Here is a 22,102-nt window from a genome sequence, read left to right on the forward strand (position 1 = left end):
CTAGAGAAGCACAACATTCCTTTGCGCCATGACCCTGCCTCATTACAGAACCATTTGGCAAATCACAGCATTGTAACATGCGCAGGTATATACTGCACAATAATGAAAATTATCCACAAATTATGACTCTACTTTCCAGGCCTACCAACCAAATCTTCTAAAGTAAATATTTCACGAAATGGACAATGCTGTCCATAAAAATTAAATTCTTAAATAGTCTCGTAAGCCTGCTATCCTACAGCTATCCTACAGCTGCAAATATCTGGATTTCAACTAAGTCTGTAACCCACTTCCAAGCCCCCAGTTTAAATTTCGTTTGAATTTCGAACTGATGAAGGGAAGTCATGCCATCACCAAACATTAAAGTAGGGACAACTGAGACAAGTCACAGGTTTGGAAATTAGTGACCAGAATAAAAAAAGTACCTTGAGAAATAGGCTCTGACTTTATCAGCCACCGCCGCAAAGTCATTAACAGGCAAAATTAGCTGGCGTAAATAAATCTACTGCAGGCTAGATCTTATCTACATCGGTTCATCTGATCCTGACATTGGGCTTTGGCAATGGAAAAAACACATACTGGGATAATTATCTAATCCATTTCTGACAAAATCCCTGGAGGAAATCCAGAAAAGGTCAAATGCAGTTCTGAAGGAGAAGATTTACTCGCCATGTCACCACCCTAACAACTGGACATGGGATTAGTTCCGACTAAGTCACCTGAGCAACCCAGACCTCTATACCACACACACTGCCACAGTAATGGTATGTGTAAACCAGGCTTCGGGGGTAGAGCCACTCAGAGAGAGATAAGACACAGCATGTTCTTCACACCGGCCTTCTCTTCTGTACGACTTGATTCAACATCTTTCACACTTTGAATACAAGTTCATCTTAAGGATGCTTTTATAGAGTATTCACCACTGATATTGTAACACCTTGATAAATACTGTAGTTTCCTCTCACTGGATGAAGCCATAAAGGAACAGCTCTGGCAGTCTAACAAAGATGTCCAGGTAAAAACAAGATTAACTTTTACAAACAAACAACAATTATAACTACATGTACAGTAACTCCAAATGTAGCAGATAAACTTTTTGACACATTCCCATAGTTGATCAATCCATAAATGACTTTGGCATGTGATCTAAAAATAAATTTCTTAAAATTTATGCTGACACAGACACATGTATTCTGTACTGCATGGAATGTGACATTGTAAAAGTACTAACAAATGGAAAAATAAATCAACAAAGTTAACATGCAGTAATTCTAACATTAAAGTTCTAAACATTCTAACAACGTAGAAGTCATAAGTCAATACCATTGAAAGTACTGGACAAAAATGCTCCCAAAGCTGTTTTTTTACTATTTCTTTGTTGCACCATAAATAGCATTTCAAGTAGGATAAAGTACAATGGCCTTTATATGACCATGTCGCAATGATGTTACACAACATCTTCAGAGGATTTTAACTTAATTGTCTACAAAACATTCTGAAAATAGTTATTGTACCTGCAATATGCGACAGACCGAAGTCGAAAAATGAATTTTAACAAACCTGAAGTGACATCATTAAAACTGGAAATGACTGTCTCTCCTGTGTAAATGACACGAGACATAGGAGTATTGCCATTTGGTATCCCAATGCACGAATACAGAACAGATCATACCACAACGACTACATAAAATTTCATAAAATAACTTTTCTTAACTAAAGAAAAATAATCATAATCAGATTGTGTATTTATATATATATATATATATATATATATATATATATATATATATATATATGAGTGTGTGAGTGTGTGTGTGTGTCCATATTATCAGTACAATATTAATATGTAAGAAAGTGAAAGCTAAGGAAAACTTTATTTGACAAGACACCCATACTGGTGAGATCTGTCCCAGCTACATGTAGGTCAACTGGAAACAAAGCACTCTCCAAACCAGAATTCCTGTGAATGCAGCTTATGTGTTTTTTCTCTACAATATGTACCATTATGCACAAATCATCAGTGGCTTTCTGCTGTTTTATCATCAGCAATCAGTGAGAATGCACCCTCATGTCTCACATCTAACAAGTGGGTCAACAATTCAGAGGCTGTGACTGACTCACTATGATTAATTTCTTACCTCGAAGGCCTGAACACATCTTCACAGGCCCTGCACTGATAACATTTGCCACGTTTCATATTAATCAAGCCAAGTAGCATTTCAGGGTTTCATAGAAAATATGACCAGGTGCATGAGCACCAATCATCCAGCAAACTGTCCAAGGGACATAACTCCAAAACAAAATGTTTTTCATAAGCATTCTCGCTAACAAAGAAGGTGGGATTCTTTAATTGGCATCCTTTCTATAGTTAACGGGTCCTTGATGGCACGGGTCACATACTGGGTGCCCACCCTTTGGGTCTTGGCTAAACTGCAAGGCACATAGTCAGTTTCAGATGTTTTTGCAATATTTCATGCAGTCTTCAGCAATCTAATTGATATGAGCTCTTTACGCATCATTTATTTATTTATTTGATTGGTGTTTTACGCCGTACTCAAGAATATTTCACTTATACGAAGGCGGCCAGCATTATGGTGGAAGGAAACCGGGCAGAGCCCTGGGGAAACCCACAACCATCCGCAGGTTGCTGGCAGACCTTCCCATTTACAGCCAGAGAGGAAGCCAGCATGAGCTGGAATTGAACTCACAGCAACCGCATTGGTGAGAGACTCCTGGGTCATTACGCTGTGCTAGCGCGCTAACCAACTGAGCCACGGAGGCCCCTGCATCACTTAAAGTCAGTTCTCCTTCATACATCTGTTCTTCTCTTTACGAAGTATTCCATCACCAAGATATGGCTCTGATAGAGTCGACATCGTGTCAAGGCTTAATCATCCAGTAGTGTAGTATTTTACTTGAGACCTTTTACAGAAGCACTGACTTTTTAGTGCACTAAGCACATCCTTGGACCATTATGAGAAAGAATACTGTGTATTTTTAGCCACAAACTGATATGGATCACACAGACTGAAAGGTTGTGTCAACACAAAAATCAAACAACACTGACATTTGCACAAACAGATAAATACACAAATGCAAAATGCTGGTCAATACCTATATGACCAGTTACCACTCAGACACATGAAATAAAAAGACACTATGTTAGTCTCCCATAGTTTTCCCATACATCAAGTTTATGTATAAGTATTACCGGAAATGTTCTTATGGAGAGGGGAAGAAAAGTATGTTGTTATCGCAACTTTCTAGTTGAGGAGGATACATTACTGATGTTCTGACTGATCCACCATCAGTGCTCATTTTACATGTTAGGTATTAGGATCTTACACTGATGAAAATAAATGATCGCTTCAAAAAATCCCCAGTGTGCCTATAATGGGGGAAAGTGGCCAGCCCAATCATTTATGCTTATCCCTGACTCCCTTATCTGTCTGCTCCATACAGGAGCATCATTCTGGACGTCAGCTTAAAGGCAAACTGGGTAATATATGACCGGAATAATCTTAGCAGATAAAAGCCGTATGGGCTTATGTCAAGAATGGTGTCAGGCACATATAGCCTTGGGGTATACACATGTACATGCAGAATGCCTAAGGCCAGGGCGCTGTAACTTCTCCTAATGGAAAACGTCATTTGTTTTTAGTTCTGGGTAGCTGACAATGCCATCAGGATTTAAAAAAGGCTGACGAGACATGGAATGGCACCCTTCGCTGGATCTTTCTTAGCAGGGGTTCTCTGCTCACAACTAAGATCCTGATGAGAGGTGAACTGACTTCTTTCGACCCAACAAAACAGCCAGGTTGTTACAGAGGTAGAGTCAGACAAGACCACAATAAAATGACCACCCATGGATGTTAAGTTACGCAAATACCTACAGCATTACACTGGTGATGCTAACAAGCCAAAGTCACGACTATCAGTTTATCATCCTGCTCTTTTTGAAAAGGCCAGCAGCTGACATGTCAAATGTTTACAATCCCCTACCCTGCCAACAAAGAATGCATTAAACCCAGACAGGCCATGATTACACGTTATACTGCGACATTTCTTCCATTATTTCATAACCAGCAGCCGGCAAATATGTCCTAACTAAACCCAACTACATATCACCATGTATTTTGTGATACACACATATACAGCTGCCACCTTCACATAAAAAGGCAAATACCACCCCCCCCCGCCCCCCCAAAAAAATCTCATTATCACAGCATTTTCTATTGATAGTTGCACAGAATGCCAACTATATATTCAGATAGTGTGAGGAAAAAAAACATTAAATCAAGTAACAAATGACTACTTTTTAGTAGTCATTTGTTACTTGACATTTCTATTTTCATAATGTTTGCCATCTCCAGAAACCATTACCTTGTTACATGATGCTTGATGCTCTCTCACAAAAACACAACCCTTAGAGGGTTAACCCCTTAGAGGATAACTAAGAATAATAAACAACATGAAACAACACAAACATTATATGTGCACATCAACTTTCAAATGATGGGTGCAAATATCAGAGGTAACCTTAAGTGCTACGTGGTACATGGTCGTGAAAATGTCTGTCTCATTCCTATCAAATGAGAACAAATTTTATCACAGACACAGAAGTATTACTGACACACACCAAGCTATATGACATTAAAGGAGCCAAGTAAAAGCAACCCCTCTATACATATGAAATAATCTTTAACTAAAGGTGAAATGTCTTCACTACTGAGTAGGTGATTTGCATATGAACATATTCACGCGAGCTTGAATTAGTTCCACAAACTATGTAAAATACACCAATAAAGATCACAGCATACACTAGTGCAATGGAGATTCAGTTCTGGCAAAATTTCGAGGCAAAAATGGCTGTTCAAAATAAATCACTAAACAAATGACAGACTAGGTAAGCAGTGTAAACGAGGACTGAACCAATGCATGTCACAACTTCTTGTCAATACCCATGTAAACTTCTACACTCAAGGTTTCTACACTCAAGGTTTCTTTTGGATGTGATGCCCTAATGGCATGAAACACATTCAAATAATAAAAACTTGAGAAAATGTAATTTAAAAAAAAAATCAAAAACCCTTTACACTTGAAAATGACAATTTCATTTTACACTATTTACCAGTTTCCAATAATCAAAACGTAAGCTTGCCACCACGCTGTCTTAGATGATTTGTGTTTTCGCTTTGTTGAAAAATACAATATTCATGTTGGAAACAGTCATTTGATTCTTCGAAAAAAGAAAAGCATCTGCAATTTCCAGAGTTAGACTGAGGACACACTGAGTCAGGTTTGAACCCTTCCACTGTAGCTATATGCACAATCCACTGCTAATCCAAATACTGGGGATTTGTGGGAAGTATTTAGCAGTTGGCAAGCACAATGTTGAAATGAGGGATATTCATTATTGCCTTAATTCGTTCAGCATGATCCTGATTGCACATGGGGCAAAACACTTTTATTTAAATTATATGTCCTAAAAACTTTGACAAGTAAAAAATATCTCTAAAGTGAAGTGTATATGACAATTCCGAAAAAGCAACTTAAAAAGACTACGAAATCCAGACATGATTGGGGAGAATACAGAAAAGGTGTAATCCGACAAAGTTCACGCCACTCACCCGGTTGGAATACGCCAATTCCATGGACTCCACCGACAGCTTGCACAAAGCATCAATTAAGTGGTGAAGGGCAACATCATCAAGATACCTAAAATTAATGCATGTAACATTTAGTAAAGCAGGAGCAAACGAGATATCCTCTAGACACACATCCTTCTAAACACTATGTCACGATTGATGCAAAAGACAGAATATGTTCCATAATTTTGGTCAATTCATTTCATTGTAATCCATATCCACGCATTTATTTAAATATACATATAATTTCTATATCTGAATAAACTAATGATCAAATGCCCTGTTTTTGAAGAAACAACCTTCAGGTTATAGAAAAACTGAACAAGATGACTTCATTTAAAAGACATAACCTTGCCTAAATTAATTTAAACTCACATTCTAGAATTTAACCCATGATAAAGAAATTCAGTCATTACCGAATACTTGTACTACAAGTTTCTATAAATAAATCCCTGATATTGGATAAATACTGATATTTGATAAAAGGGATTCAACCTCAAAATCTTTCATGTAAAATTAGCAGAGTAACTGTGAGAATTTAAGTACTTTCACTGATAGTGAGACAGCACTATTTGCTGAGGGTTAAAATGAGTTTTTATGGAGAAGTGGAAGAGGAATTGTTAACTAAGCATGGTTAAAACCAGGTGAGCAAGTTTTGTGAACCCTGCTCACCTGTGGGTGTACCTGTCAAGATTTTAGAGGTAAGGCACAGACATCAAGTTTGGGATCAAACTGGAGGCTGCAACCTCAATGGAATGTCCATGTACACATCAAGAGAGAACATCTCTATCCAATCAACCTCTGGAGACCCCGCAGAGAGGAAGAGGAAGCCATGTGCTAAGCCGTGGCATTTTATTGGTTTAGTGCTAGTGGCCTGGGTTACTATTACAAAAGTTTCCAATACTTCATTCTCTTGGAGTTAATTGGCCACAAACTTTCACAATGGCACAATCTGTCACTTCCTATAAAGTTACAGAAGAGCGCCCGGGGAAAGAGGCAAAGCCTTAATCATGTCCCATTTAAGTGACATAAGTACATTTGGAGACTGCTCCCACAGATAAGATGGACTGGTCTGGAAATACATACTGTGAACTTTCAAAAAGGCGAGACAACATGGCTGACAGCACGGGAAGGTCGGCCATGACGGCTGTGGTTATGACCGCATTGCTGGCCTCAATTATTTGCTGGCCGGCCTTGAGGCTTCCCCCTGAGGATGGTTTCAGGCCCAAGATCCAGACAAGGTGCTAGGGAAACCAAAGACAATATATCAGCTTAACGACAACTAAGCATTTAGGACTCGTATTCACCCCACCCCCATCCCCTTCCCCCGGTCTTGGCAGCCTTCTTGGATTAATCAGCAACATAAGTTAACAGTGACAGTTATGGGAACACTTACACCATTTATATCTACCTCTGTAGACAACTGTAAGACAGAATTAATACCGCTGTACTGTAAATTTTCAACCTTCTGAAACAGTCACATCTTGAATGTTTTGAGCCTATCTGGGTCAAATTGAATTATAAAAGATCTAGCCCTGAGATCACAGAGCCATCTTAAACTTAAGCCAAAATTTCAATCATTAAATTTAATACATTTTCGTTTCTGTTATTTTAGTTGAAATTTGTTATACAATATCTTACAAAGAGTTTATGCTGATCTTGTTACATTAGAAATAATAACTTTAAAGAGATTTAAAATATTGAACGATTAGTCTAAGATCACTTTGTGAGCCTGAGGTCGGGAGCTTTGACTACTAATCTGAGTCTTCAACATTTTCAACTGCTTCTGCCGCCAATATTTTGAAACATTCTGACAAAACTATAGGGTGTAAAGAAATAATTTGCACAGATCTACGAAGCTTACATGTTTAATGACAAAAACATATGATTTTCAAGATAATTGTACGCATAAATTCCACTGAAAATGTTAATGGTTGAAAAGGTTGAAGATTTACAGTACACCATTAAATATCAGGCAATATCTCAACAAGAGAAATCACCACAGATTTAATACTCTTTATTACAACCCTCAATTCCCTCAACAGTATGCCATAACACTAAAATTTCACACAAATTTTATCTGGGTTTGCAGATTTTCGTAAATTTTTTTCAGTGGGAAAACTATAATTATCAAGGGAAATGAGAAACAATGACATCCATCAGCGTTTCCATTTAAAAGTCAACTCAGAGTACATGTAAGGTTACTGGAACATTTGATTCAAGAAGCAACGTACACATTTCTACCCTTGACAATGTAATTCCCCTTTATCCACTGAATTCATGATAAAAATTCCATCAATCTGTAAAAAAAATCTAACTGGTATGGGTATAAACTGGTTGAAATCTCAACATTTGACATCTATATCTAAGGCATCAGATGAGTACCTCATAAGGATGCCAGTAAATGTACATTTTGTGGCAAATCCATTAAATCTGATACCGATATTCATCCCTTAAACCCCCTTCCTCACTGTTAAATATTGCAAGGCCTTTTAGCATCATTTCACATCCTCGTGAACAGAGCTGTCAATACTTTAAGGAAGGAAAACACAGAAGGCAATAAAATGACTACTACAGCTACTTTGTCTTTTCCGTCGCTCTTGGTTCTCATGAAACATGTATGCAGTGTACAGGGATACACAAAAGAAAGTGCGGATCTCTCAGCAGAAAAATGGCTCCTGTCTCTGACAAATTCAGAAATATGGCCGGCTACTAAAGATATACACCTTTCTTTTACATTATTTTCTGGTTACAAAGGAAAGAAAGCACTGATTTAAATCAGTGTATAAGACAGAACTTTGTCAGAGTTTTAAAACATGCAAGAGTTTCCAGCAACGTGAGCATGTGAGTGTGTCTGAGGTGAAAGGATGGGCGGGGGGAGTGTGCAGAGGCGTAGGCGATTGACTAGGGAAGATCATAAAACTTCTAACAAAATCATGCCTACAATCTAACAATCTCATAAGAAACATCAGAAACTATCAGGATAGGTCCCCAAGCTACATACATTCATAAGCATACAAGCAACAAATCAATCTTCTCAACCACATCAGCATCAGTCTAGCCGTAAAAATATCTATGTTGGGCTTAAGCTGACAATGATCATTAATGTACTAATATGGACTGTCATATTTACAGGGATACAGAAATGGCACTGCTTGGCTAGTTTAATGTACACTATCTAAAACTGTCCTAATTGTTCTCCAAAGACACCAATAAATAACTCACATATTTAGACTTTAAAAAAGCAATACACAAATACAATACTAGTAAAAAAAATCATATACTTATTATTTATCTGGAAATATTTATTTCCTCTTAGTTTTGTGACTATGTAATGCTGAGGTTTAACACAAAACAGGCCGCTCAGATCAGTTTACCTAGAAACTTGTCAAAGTAAAGTCTTGCCCTTATTATAGTGAGTTCATGGCCTTGTAAGTTCAGCCAATCAGTACATATATCTGAGCACATGGAATGCCTTCTTGTGCTGTACAACAAGCAATGTTATGTCATCACCTGGCCACCACAGTAGCTTGCAGCTAGTAAACCAACCGACGTACATGTACTTATTATAAACTGGATTGTGTTATGTTCAGCACACAAAATTTTGGGTACAAAGGGCCTGACAGAGGGTTTTTAGAAACAGTCAAAAGGGTTTGGAGAGTCAGAAGATTGGGGTCATAAAAATAATAAAATTTTCATTACGTGTTATTTGCATATCTAAAATGCTGAAACTGAGAGTATTCTGAATCAAAAGGATGCTAAATCCGGTCAGCTGGTATGATCTGTGTTCTTCAAATTTATTCAGCTGGAATTATTTCACACAAGAAATTTGATATAACACCTAGACAACTGCAGGCAGAGCTTACCTGAAGAGTAGTCAGCACCAAGTGCCATGCTGTTCCCAAGATACCTCCATGACAATGAGCAACACTCAGGATTGACCGCATGCACTGGATGTTTTTGGCCGTTAGCTATGATAAAATGAAATAACACGGTTGAGGTCCTATAAATCCAGCGTATTTATACAGGATGAAGCTAAGATATGTTGTTTTTTCTGGTCACACAAACCATACAACTGAAGTACAAGCTAATCCATCCTTAATAATTCAGTCTGATACACACACAAATTTCATTTGAATACAATGAAAGTCAAAATTCAGTCTTTTTCATTATGTTTGTAAAAAGATAAATTAATAGCTAAACTGCATGCAGCTTCACCACTTCCAAGCTGCCTTAACACATTTTTATCACAAACACTATGCCAATTCTGTTCAATTCGACAAGCTGAAATTCTGTTCACCTTTCATCTTATAATCAGAAATAGTTAGTCTGTCCTCTTCAGATATTAAAGCCTGGCATATTAACTCTGTCCTTTTTTTAAGTTAAGAGACAGACATCTATATTCTGTTCAACTGACTTTAAGAGACCTATTCATTCTATTATAACCAGCCACATTAATTCAGCCATTTTCTTAAGTTAAAGACATACATTTATATTCCGTTCACTTGACTTCCAAAGTTAAATCAGACATATTTATTCCAGTTGCCTCACAAGTGATATACTGATTCTGTTCCTTCCCAAGTTCACAAGTGTGAGACTGATCCAGACATACTGAAAATGTCTCACAGCATTGTTCCCAATTTGAAGTAGCAGACAAATCATACCCATTATACCCACTGTTAACAAATAATATATATTTGCGTGTTGTCTGTAAACAACACTTAAAATATTATTTCTGTGAGGTAAATCACATTGGAATCCATGCCACATTGGCAATTATTCCATGCCCTGACCACATTCCATCAATACTGATGGCATGACAAACTGATTCTCCTTTTCTTTTCCCTGGCACACCTGCTTACCCTTCAGCAATATTAAGTACAGGAAATTTTAGAGAATACAAAATGGATTTTGGCATGCTTTGGGGGTAGATAGGTTTGATGTTACAGGTGATAAACTTAAAAACTCCTGATAATTGGTTTCTGGCTAGCTTAAGTTCATCCAGACTGACTTACCATGACAGGCCCTTGCTGTGCTCCAATGGGCAATGAGAGAGTGGGCAAAGGGGTTCCCACCGCCACAACCTGGCTCCTTTCCATGGACTCTGTGGCCAACTGCTGCAGGTCTGTGCTTGATGTTCTGCCATAGGCTGTTGGTTCAAATGAAATAAACAAGACATCATTACCATTAACTGTATATTTAACATATCTAGGGCTTTTGCATTGCTTAAATCTAATTTTTGTCCTCAGGTACAACCTTCTTCATGAATTCTATTACAAGAGAATGTGATTTATTTGATTTATGTTTTACACCACTCAAGAATATTTCACTTATACAATGGTAATGATGGCCAGCATATTGGTGGGTGGAAACCAGGCAAAGCCCTGGGGAAACCCACAACCACCTGCAGGTTGCTGGCAGACCTTCCCACGTACGAGCGGAGAGGAAGCCAGAACGAGCTGGACTTGAAATCACAGCGACCGCATTGGTGAGAGGCTCCTGGGTCATTACGCTGTGCTAGCGCTAACAAACTGAGCCACAGAGACCCCGCATTAGCCAGCATGAACTGGACTTGAACTTACAGCGACCGCATTGGTGAGAGGCTCCTGGGTTATTGCTCCCCCCACACTGGCCTGCAGTGACACTGGCTTCCATTCAGTGAATATCAAATGATACAGGTAAGCGGTTCCATTATTGTACAGGTACATTGTTATCGTATATTTCCAGGCATGTAAATGTCAAGGTATGTAAATACACTGTAGTAGTGCTGTAATTCATAACCTATTCATCTGTGAATATTTAATTAATTTTAAGTGTTCTGTTCTCTTTAAATGAAAGAAATACTCCAATGGCTGTCAAATTGATTGATATGGACTACTCCAATTGAAATAATGCACAAGCCAAAAAAAAAAGATCAAGACAGTTAGGCAAAAGACAAATAGATGTGGCACCTCTGAACTCTACACAGTAAGATTTATTGGAATATTCATTTTCTCCGTACATAAATAAAAGTAACAAGACTTACCGATATTTCATTTTTTCTGTACTTTTTTAATAATTCATTTGACTGCTAGTTGTATGTGAAGGCAGTGACTTTTTAGCCACAATGAGTGCAGTACAAGGAGTGTTCCTCCAAGCCATGTACAAATCAACCACATCACTGTCAAGTTCAATTCAATATCTCAATGAATCATACATTGCAAATCCATTCAACCAATATTTCAGCTAGTGGGAAAACAGAAACTTGTGCAGTTTTATTCATGGGTATAAGACTGGGCAATTATAAAACCTGTACCACACCACTGATGCATCAAGATGTACAGGTTAAAATCACAGAATCTGTCAGACAGAAAAATGAAGAGTAAAAATTTAGGGTTATAACTGGTATTTGACCTAAAATTCAACAAAAATTTGTATGATATTTAAAGATTCCATCTCTGATTTGGCCTACCCTTGCTGTGATATGATTTATTGAGATTTCATTCGGGTTTCTCTCAGAACCTCTAGGATACTTCGCTATTTCAACAGCAGGTTATGGGAGGAGACTTGGCAGAGCTTTATATGCCATCATGAATGGTCAGTACTAGGACGACAGGGGTTCTGACAAGAGCTGAAGTTTGTGTACATACACTTCTGGAGAGCTGCTATTCCGCCTTGGGTGTTGAGAACAGTCAGGGCATAGTGTGGTGGCAGCGAGGCCTTACAGAGAGCTGTAATAAAGGCATCTCGTGGCGTGTTCAATGCCAATCTGCCACAGAGACTGGCAAAGATCTGCTGGGACTTGAGAATGGCTTCTGTGGCACTTTCATCAGTACTGAAACAAGATACACAGCCACCAATGATCAAAACATTTCCTGAATTATTTTTTTTTTTTTTCCACCATCACACACATAGAAGATAACCACTGAAAATAACACTATAACAATAGCAGGTGCTAGCCCTTAATTCTCTTCCTCTCTTTTACTCTAGACAAAGGGAAGTTACTCAGTGTTGACTTTTGTGGCAATCTCAGTACGGTTAATGTCCGTGATGAATAAAGTCTCTACATTAATGACATTTCCCTAAGCGTAATTCAAACTCAGCTACATCTTATGCAGTTCATTGTTTTACAAAAATAACACATGTAGCTGGAAAAAATTGTTCTGTACAGTGGTGAACATGCCACAAAATAGCTGAAATTGGAGTACTTGTAAATAAACCAGCTTTCAGATGGTAATCATAGTACATATATGTAACAATTAATTTGTCAATCTCTGGAAGCTCAATCCAACAATGTACACAGCTATCACATACACATGCTGACTCATTGTTTTTGTTTGATAAAGCAAACTTCACATCAAATCTAAACTTTCTAAAACTGTAATAAAACAAATCTCTTCCACCGTTGATGTACTAGTAATACATACAATTTACTTGATGCGTATTTTAAACATATAATTATTTTCCTAACATCATATCTCGCCAGAGTATCACTTTTATCCAAGAAGTAAACAAATTATTTCACTCACACAACACCAACTGATTTATGTCTGAGAGGAAAAGAGCCAATGCCCTGATGAAGTGACAAATGTACTTGTCATTCAGCAGCAGCCTGGCAAATAGGTAGCAATAAATAGAACACTACTGAAGAACCTGTACTCTGCTTAAGGAGCAAATACCTCAAACAACCGAACCAGAAAGAACAATGCTCTTGGGGTTTTTGTTTTAGCATCCATGATGGTCATTTCCTTGAAAATGGCTTGAATAACTTATAACAACTCTAGAGCACGTCATAATCTGATTTATAAATACCAATCATTTATACATGTAATCCAGTAATTGTTTGTTGATGGTTTTAGGATATACCTGGCATCAAGTAGCAGAGATAAGGCGGCCAAGACTCCACACCAAGATGAGTTCACTAGCTCCTCATGGAACGCTTTGTCTACGCCTGAAAGAGAACAATATTCCAGGACTAAAACACACATCAAAATGTGTCACGCTAGTGTCAGCACTCTCAATGTTGCCAAATATTAAAATATTTAATTTTTTTTTTTACAATGTTATCCTGTATAATATGATTTTCTACTGAAGGCTGAAAATAAATTAACAACTGCAGGAATTGAACTCATAACTTGTGTACATGTGTTCAAAGATAAATTCAGCACACTCCTTTTACATATGGCTCAGGATTTTTTCCAATTAAGTCTGGGCCTACATGTACATGTAATTCTGAAACCAAGTGAAAAAATAAATCTCACAAATAACAATGTTTACCTTAAATTTTGTCATGCTAAGAGCATTTTATATAATCTTGAAATACACAGCACCAGAGTTGTCAGGTAACAGTGACAATTTGTACATGTAGTCATCTAAAATGGGGTAGAACTGCTCAAGCCAAGTAAGTGTCTTGACAGAAAATCACTTACATTAACTCTCCTGAAGCCTAAAAGTGTCTAACCTGAAAAAAAATATGCTGACAAACAAAAAAGTTCTCGTTTTACCGGAAGATGGCTCTGACTGTTTTGCAGGCTTCTGCTCAGCATCTTTGGCAGGTGCCTCACCAGATTCTCCTTCTATGAGCAACTGCACACTTTTAACCACATCCAGAAGACAGTAAAATGCCAGAGAAACTCCATACCCATCTGGGATGAGAGGGGAGTCAATCTTCTCCAGCATGTCCAAGCTGGCAATGGGGAAGATAAAACACACAACAAAACATGCGGCTGAATTTGACCACAAATATTTGCCCACTTTTTTACGCAAATAAATGTCTTTAATATTATTATTGGTACTGAAATTTACATTTTTCCAGCAGGATAACATCCTACCTTCCAAACAAACCTCAATGCAGCTTTTAAAGACAAACAGAACTCTCAGACTCCTACAAAAAGAGTAACTTAGTTGTGGGGAAAATTTTAAATAGTTTACAGAATTTCGGATAAATGTTTATGCTGCCCTTAGATTAATTTGACATTTTTGACAAAACATTTACAAATGATACCAACAGATGTATTACAAAAGGACTAAATGACAAGATAAATAAAACCATGATTCATATCCACAATCAACAAAATACCCCTAAAATTTGTGTATGTGTATTCATAATTTGCAACCATAATAAAAAACCTGTCCACGCAGACACAAATGACGAAAACAAAACTTAATATTGTAACACTACATTGTAACAGATGAGTGTGACATCACATTTCTGCTAAGTACTTAAAATATTGTGGAATTTGGGGAACATACTGGGTTTTGTAAGGTTTTGAGTCCTCAAGTATCATGATTAGGACTCTTAAGAATAAAATATGTAATAAAATAAAAGTAATTTTCCAAAATACCACTCAAAAAGTTAATAATTTAAGCTAAAGGATTAAAAAAATACTCTCAAAATATTATCACTGTCACAAAGAATTAGAAAGATCAAACTTTAACAAATAAAATAGTGAGCTGCGGCAGAGGCTTTGTTTCTATTTTTCTTTACTTACTAGATGGATTTGGTTTGGCCCTGTGGAATCGCCATGGTGATGGGTATCCAGACCCCTCTGTACATGAAGGCGGGTTGTGGAGTGACCCCGCCCCCCACAGGTAAACCACCAACCAAAGCAGGGGGCGTGCCCTGAACGTCCGGGGATTTGTTAGCTGTAATGACAAGGGAAGAAAGCCCAGATAACTCCCCTGAGACAGCAATACACACTTGCACCGCTAACTGTCATCTAATTTTGATAAGTGTACTGGCCAGAAAACAAAATTTGATGGTAAAAAGATGGCATACAAAATAAATATATTTATATATATTTGATGGAGGTTTCATGTCGTACTCAAGAATATTTCACTTATATTATGGCGTCCACCATTACTGCGGGAGGAAACCGGGCAGAGAATCTCTGTAGACTGCTGGCAGACCTTGTTTGATTTATTAATCTTCATTACCTAAATCAATCAGCATGAGGAAAGACAACTATAACAAGAGAAATTATATCATGTTAGCAGATTTTCTCAACATGCACTGAAATAAACAGCTGGTGACTAGGTTACCCACACACTTGAAAGCTACCGTAAGGAGCAAAATTGTACACATTTGCTGACAACAATAACACTGCCTGAGGCGAAATGTTTCTCATAAAAGGACTACGGAGGACCAAGCTAGGTGGTTGTAATAAATGTTGGATCATTTTTACAGTCTTATATATAATGTGTTCGTCACAAGTAGGAAAGTTTATGATTTCCTTGTCAAAGTTTGGTGGTTTTGCCCCAGGCATAGCGGTTTCCTCCTCCCATAAAACTGACCACCATTGTACAAAAGAAAAATTCTTATGTAAGGCATTAAACAATAATCAAATAAATAAATAATGAGGAATATGACACTTGAAAATGAAACTTTTAAAATGATGATTTGAAATTACTGTTACAATTTTTTTTCTAAGCTGTGCAGTACAGCAGTGGGTTTTCACATAGCCTGAGAAAACCAATTTTTTTTCACAACCAGTATGAAATATGAGAAGATAAAATCTCTCATCTCTGCAAACTGGGGTTTACTGGCTTCCAAGCCAGAGTGACTACTGCTCTTTTCAAATAGGTAAATAGTATGTTGCCAGTTTATCCACAAATCTAAGGAATACACCCTAGTCTAGGAATACACTAGACAGCTTAGGTCTGAATTACTTTTTATGGTTAAGTTTTTTCATTTGTCATACAACTCTCACAGGCACATCCTGCTTATGGCGCCAGATGTGTAGGGTTAAGTAGGCCCTTAGCCATAAATTCAAAAACAAATTAAACCCTCAAATATATGCAGCAAATCTCTATAATTTTGACTGCAGATTCTGTTCTGTGGTAATTCAGTTTAAACTAAACTTAACAGTTTTAGCATTCAACTTTTTGATGACAAAAATTCCTTGATGAAAACAGGCGCTTCTGTCTACCTGTAATTCCAATAGCTAAATTCTATGCCAGGGTTCGAAATTACATCTGAGTTCTCTGAAATGTCGGTCAAAAAAATGGTCTTGTCCGTCAAAATTTATGTGCAGCATGGACAATTGTCTGGTTGAATATTTGGCGATGGAAATCTGCACATACATGAAATTTTGCTACTTTGATCAATTTCCCAAACTGGCACCTTTAATTCATAAGAAAACGTAACTTACTTCAACATATCGCTTTGTTGGAAAATCCCATTTCCATAAAATGTACCAGGCTTCCTCTAGAATACTTTACTTGCTTCAAAAATACATTACCTTATTGTGGCTTTTCATTGAGCCAAGACATGCAAGGCGCATATTAAGAGGTGAAGTTCACAGCAACTCTAGGAATATGGTCGTTGTTGGCAGCAAAATAAAAAACACTGATTGCTCAAAATGACAGACATACTTAAATCCGGGTTTACCAAGCAATTGACTACTGGATCAATAGCTGACCCAAAGATGAAGCTAATAAATCAACAATGTCATCTATACGATGATACTTCAAAGAAGATTGGAAGCGATGTATAAGCTGCTGGTAGACAAACAATTCCTCCTGGCTCTGATAAAAAAGCATTGTAACCATTCAGTCACACATAATTCAGCCCATTTCGTGAATTTTATGGGTCAGAGTGACATTTTATGTGTCTGTATGATATTTAAGACTATACATAGGCTCAAGGAACACTGAAAAAAACACTGAAAACAAATCAGAACTGAGCTCTATACAGGGCTGTAATGTTAAATGAATGGTGCACATGAAGGACCATGTACTTTTATTTATCAGTGTGTTTAATCTTACAGTGATAATAGGCCCACAGTTCAGAGTGGAGAAATTTTGTCCTGTGAGTTGCAATAATGTGAGGTAACTTTTAGGGATCAACAGGACAATTGTCCTGCTCACTTAACTTCTAATTTCTATACCTGTATGCATCAAGACCGAACTGGCACCTTCATATGCAACGCAACCTTATTTATTTATTTGATGGGTGCTAAACCCACGATCATCCGCAGGTTACTGCCAGACCTTCCCACATATGACAGGACCTTACCAGACTCTAATCTGCAGGGTGGGAATAATTTTTTGGGTCATAGGAGGCACTTTGAAAGGTTGAAAGGGCAAATTTTGACAATTTTGGTAAAAGAGTACTTTGGGTAAGCATTCTAAAGGGCTGCGTGCCTGAATTTCAGACCTAATATTAACCTAGATTATGCCTTGCTTACTGAAATACGCCATGCAGTCTCCAGATATTTTGCAGACAACTTGATGAATAACAAATTTCCCAGGTGTGCAGGTGGATTAGAATGTTACCTTGAGCTGTTGGTCCACCTGGAGAGTTCATGAACTGTGACTGTATGAAAGAGCCTAACACATTCACCATGTCCCGAAATATCTTTGTGGAATGAGGTTTCATATCATAACTTTGACAGAAAGACCTGAAAATCACAAAACAGACAAACTATTAATGGAGTATAACAAAATTTGCAATATTCTTAAACTTGGAAGTCAGTTTGATTCATTTTTGTAACTAGCTGTTAATCACTCTCATATACAGGTATGTTTAAGTACAGTACCTTATTAGTGATTGGGTCAACCTGTTATTTGAGGAGATGAGATAATCAACATATTAAATGAAAATTCTTTGGTCATAAAGGTTACACAAATAAAAATAATATGTAAATTTATTAAATATTTTCAGCCCAATACAATAGTTCAAGAAGTTCTCGGAACAAAAGTTCAGCTTTTCTAATATTCATTAAACTTCACTTCAGGACACATCATTGGCTGAAACAAATGGTACATTAATGTTACTTGACTAGCCCTCCCAAATGATCAATTGCATGTTCCATTGTTAGTGTTACAGAACAAGGCAGATCAAAGAAACCACAAACCACTAGTGATCAGGTTAAATGCAATACAAATCTTGTGTGTCATCTATGGTCATGTGCTGTGTGTTGTGTGAATAGAGTAGAGAGAGCAAAGCTTCCACTGTGAGGAGTATAAGGTTGAAGAGTTACCTCAACAATTCCGGCTGAACACACAGTTTATGAATGACTTCTAAAGCTAGACACCTCTGCCACAGAGGCTTCTCTGGATCCATGAATTTCACAAGCAAGGACAGGAAAATTTCACACTCAGTCACCTGAAACAGAAGAATACAAATCTTTGAGTGTAATCTAACGTAGTGACATGTTTATGTATCTGAGTTACTTTGTCATCGACATATTTATAAGAATACACCTGCAGCTTTCATCACATCATACTGTAAGGTTATTGCACAGACTGAGCCGAAAGGTCCACAAACAGTCCAAACAGTCCTCAGCCTTTTGATACTACCAAGCACCCAACATGTGTGGCACTAAGCTGTACCATGCAGCTACTACACAGTAATATGTTGCTCACAATCACAGTCCTAATGCACTGACACATGGTACCATGTGGCTGCATACAAAGTACCATGTGGCTGCCACACACTACCAAGTGGCTGAAACCAGAAAATACCACACACTACCATGTGGCTGCACATAAAGTACCATATTTACGCCACATTCACAAAACTTTGTAAATCAATGCCTCATGGCTGTATGACATAGATTTACCACTGTACCACAGAGGCCACACAGTACCATACAGAGGCCACACAGTACCATTCAGAGGCCACATAGTACCAGTCAGAGGTCACACAGTACAATGCAGAGGCCACACAGTATAATGCAGAGGCCCCACAGTACCACATAGGCCACAATGTACCATACAGAGGCCACACAGTGCCACAGAGGTCACACAGTGCCATTCAGAGGCCACACAGTACCATACAAAGGCCACACAGTGCCATTCAGAGGCCAAACAGTGCCATTCAGAGGCCAAACAGTACAATGCAGAGGCCACACAGTACCACATAGGCCAAACAGTACCACAGAGGCCACAATGTACCATACACAGGCCACACAGTACCACAGAGGCCACACAGTACCATACAGAGGCCACAAAGTGCCATTCAGAGGTCATACAGTACAATACAGAGGCCACACAGTACAATGCAGAGGCCACACAGTACCATAAAGGCCACACAGTACCACATGTTGCACATTACCATAGATGCCACACAATCACATACCCAGGCTACACAGTACCGTACAGAGGCCACACAGTACTTTGTGGCTGCCACACAGTACCATGTGCCACACATTACCATACAGATGATACACAGTACCGTAAGAGGCCACACAGCACCATACAGAGGACACACAGTACCACACAGAGGTCACACAGTATCATAAGAGGCCACACAATATCATACAACGGTCACACAGTGCCATGTGGCTGCCACATGTTACCATCTAGAGGCCACACATTACAAACCTGAGGACATACAGTACCATACAGAGGCCATACAGTACCATACCGAGGCCACACAGTACCATATAGTACCATACAGAGGCCATACAGTACAACAAGATTTATTACTTCATGCAGCTATTGACTGTGCTGTACCAATATGAAATTCCACAATATTGAGTACTGCCAGTTTTCTTAACCATTCTGCAAAGTGCTGCACAGGTCAAATACATCGACTTCTTCATCATATACATTGTACATCTGCATCTACTTCTTAATTTGACTGCCGTTACATGATACTAAATATCAAGTGTTGCACTCATATGATGGCTCTTAGATTTCCATGAGAAGGCAGAGACCGGCAATGAAAATCGTCCTACAGTATAGCTACAAGCTATAGCCAGTAGACTGGGAGGATGAAAATGTGACTTACACAAAACATCTGTATTCCATACATGAGTCACAAGTAACCAGTAATAAATACTTACCAATAATTTGTAATAATTGTTGATCAGAACACACACGATCCTTAACAGGCGCATAACGATAGGGAAAAATGGCTTCTCTATTGGGGTAGGAGATGGGGGAGCAGGCAATCCCTGACGATATTTTATACTTGGTGAAAAGAGCTTGATCACCAGGGGACAGACACGCTCCTTTAGCAGAAAACTAAACTCTGGATGCTGAAATAGAAAAATCGCCAATATATTTGTAATAGCCAGAGTGTTTCAGTTAACAATTAATGGCAATGTGGTAGTTGAATCTATTTTTGCTCTCACTCAAAAAGCACATTTTTTAAGGAAATAAAAGTGATCAAATATTTCTTTTGGTGCTGAAACTTACATTTTTAAGTGGAATATCATCCCACCTTCTACACAAACCACAAGACACTTTTTTGAGTTCAAAAGAACTCTCAGAATCTGGAAAAATGAGTAACTTTGCTTTCATGAATAAAGTTTTCAGTCATTAAGAGTGTCGGAAAAAAGTACACACTTTGAGAAAAGTTTCAGAAAATGTCGTGAGGACAGATTCCAAGAGCTCCAAGCCGAAGGTCCTGGTCATCTCTGTCATGCCCACAAGCCAATATGGCTGGTCAGCATTCACCAACTGGCACAGGTCCTACAACATTGATACAATGGATTAGTGCAGGATTAACACATTAATGCAACGCTAACAAGCGCAAATGGCCCACTAATGACATTCATTATGAGTGTATCTAATTATCTATGAATCGATTAGTGATTCATTAAATAAGCATATATTACTTTACCAATCAATGGCTAAGTATTCACAGTGATGAAATTGCCCAAAAAATATAATGTACTGATAAAAACAAACATTAAACAGTATAAAGAAGGACCTTATTAACAGTTACCTGGAATAAGAGAAAAGCATCTCCTGCACAAGGTCTGAGAGACTTGGGTGGTGACTTACTGCCTGCTTTGAGTTCTTCAGTAGAAACTGTTTCTAATGGCTCTGAAACAACAATCACCAATGACTCAAGTTTCCTTCGATGGCTTTTGTTAGAGGTATAGACAGAAAGTTAGCAGGGTATAAAGCAGAAACTGGTTTATTTATGAATGACAACTTTTGGTCACAAAAAGCACAAGCCTTGAACAAAAGGTTTGTGGGGTTTGTAAACTGGGTAGAACCATGGCAGTGCTCAGGTTTGTGGGGATTGTAAACTGGGTAGAACCATGTCAGTGCTCAGGTTTGTGGGGATTGTAAACTGGGTAGAACCATGGCAGTGCTCAGGTTTGTGGGGTTTGTAAACTGGATAGAACCATGTCAGTGCTCAGGTTTGTGGGGATTGTAAACTGGGTAGAACCATGGCAGTGCTCAGGTTTGTGGGGTTTGTAAACTGGATAGAACCATGGCAGTGCTCAGGTTTGTGGGGATTGTAAACTGGGTAGAACCATGGCAGTGCTCATGTTTGTGGGGATTGTAAACTGGGTAGAACCATGTCAGTGCTCAGGTTTGTGGGGATTGTAAACTGGGTAGAACCATGTCAGTGCTCAGGTTTGTGGGGATTGTAAACTGGGTAGAACCATGTCAGTGCTCAGGTTTGTGGGGATTGTAAACTGGGTAGAACCATGGCAGTGCTCAGGTTTGTGGGGTTTGTAAACTGGATAGAACCATGTCAGTGCTCAGGTTTGTGGGGATTGTAAACT

General features: G+C 38.2%; 1 protein-coding gene across 1 annotated transcript in view; it reads right to left on the reverse strand.

Annotated features, from left to right (window-relative positions):
• Positions 1-22,102, reverse strand: part of LOC135469729 (protein MON2 homolog) — a 221,177-nt gene that overhangs the window by 192,578 nt on the left and 6,497 nt on the right. Inside the window, 13 exon segments of the mRNA XM_064748295.1 lie at positions 5,631-5,718; positions 6,735-6,892; positions 9,515-9,619; positions 10,664-10,797; positions 12,278-12,462; positions 13,494-13,578; positions 14,132-14,313; positions 15,119-15,272; positions 17,904-18,028; positions 18,611-18,735; positions 20,420-20,614; positions 20,925-21,050; positions 21,307-21,407. Coding sequence (XP_064604365.1) covers positions 5,631-5,718; positions 6,735-6,892; positions 9,515-9,619; positions 10,664-10,797; positions 12,278-12,462; positions 13,494-13,578; positions 14,132-14,313; positions 15,119-15,272; positions 17,904-18,028; positions 18,611-18,735; positions 20,420-20,614; positions 20,925-21,050; positions 21,307-21,407 — 1,763 coding nt within the window.

Source organism: Liolophura sinensis, chromosome 7 (assembly GCF_032854445.1).
Source record: "Liolophura sinensis isolate JHLJ2023 chromosome 7, CUHK_Ljap_v2, whole genome shotgun sequence".
In the NCBI taxonomy this organism is placed as follows: Eukaryota; Metazoa; Mollusca; class Polyplacophora; order Chitonida; family Chitonidae; genus Liolophura; species Liolophura sinensis.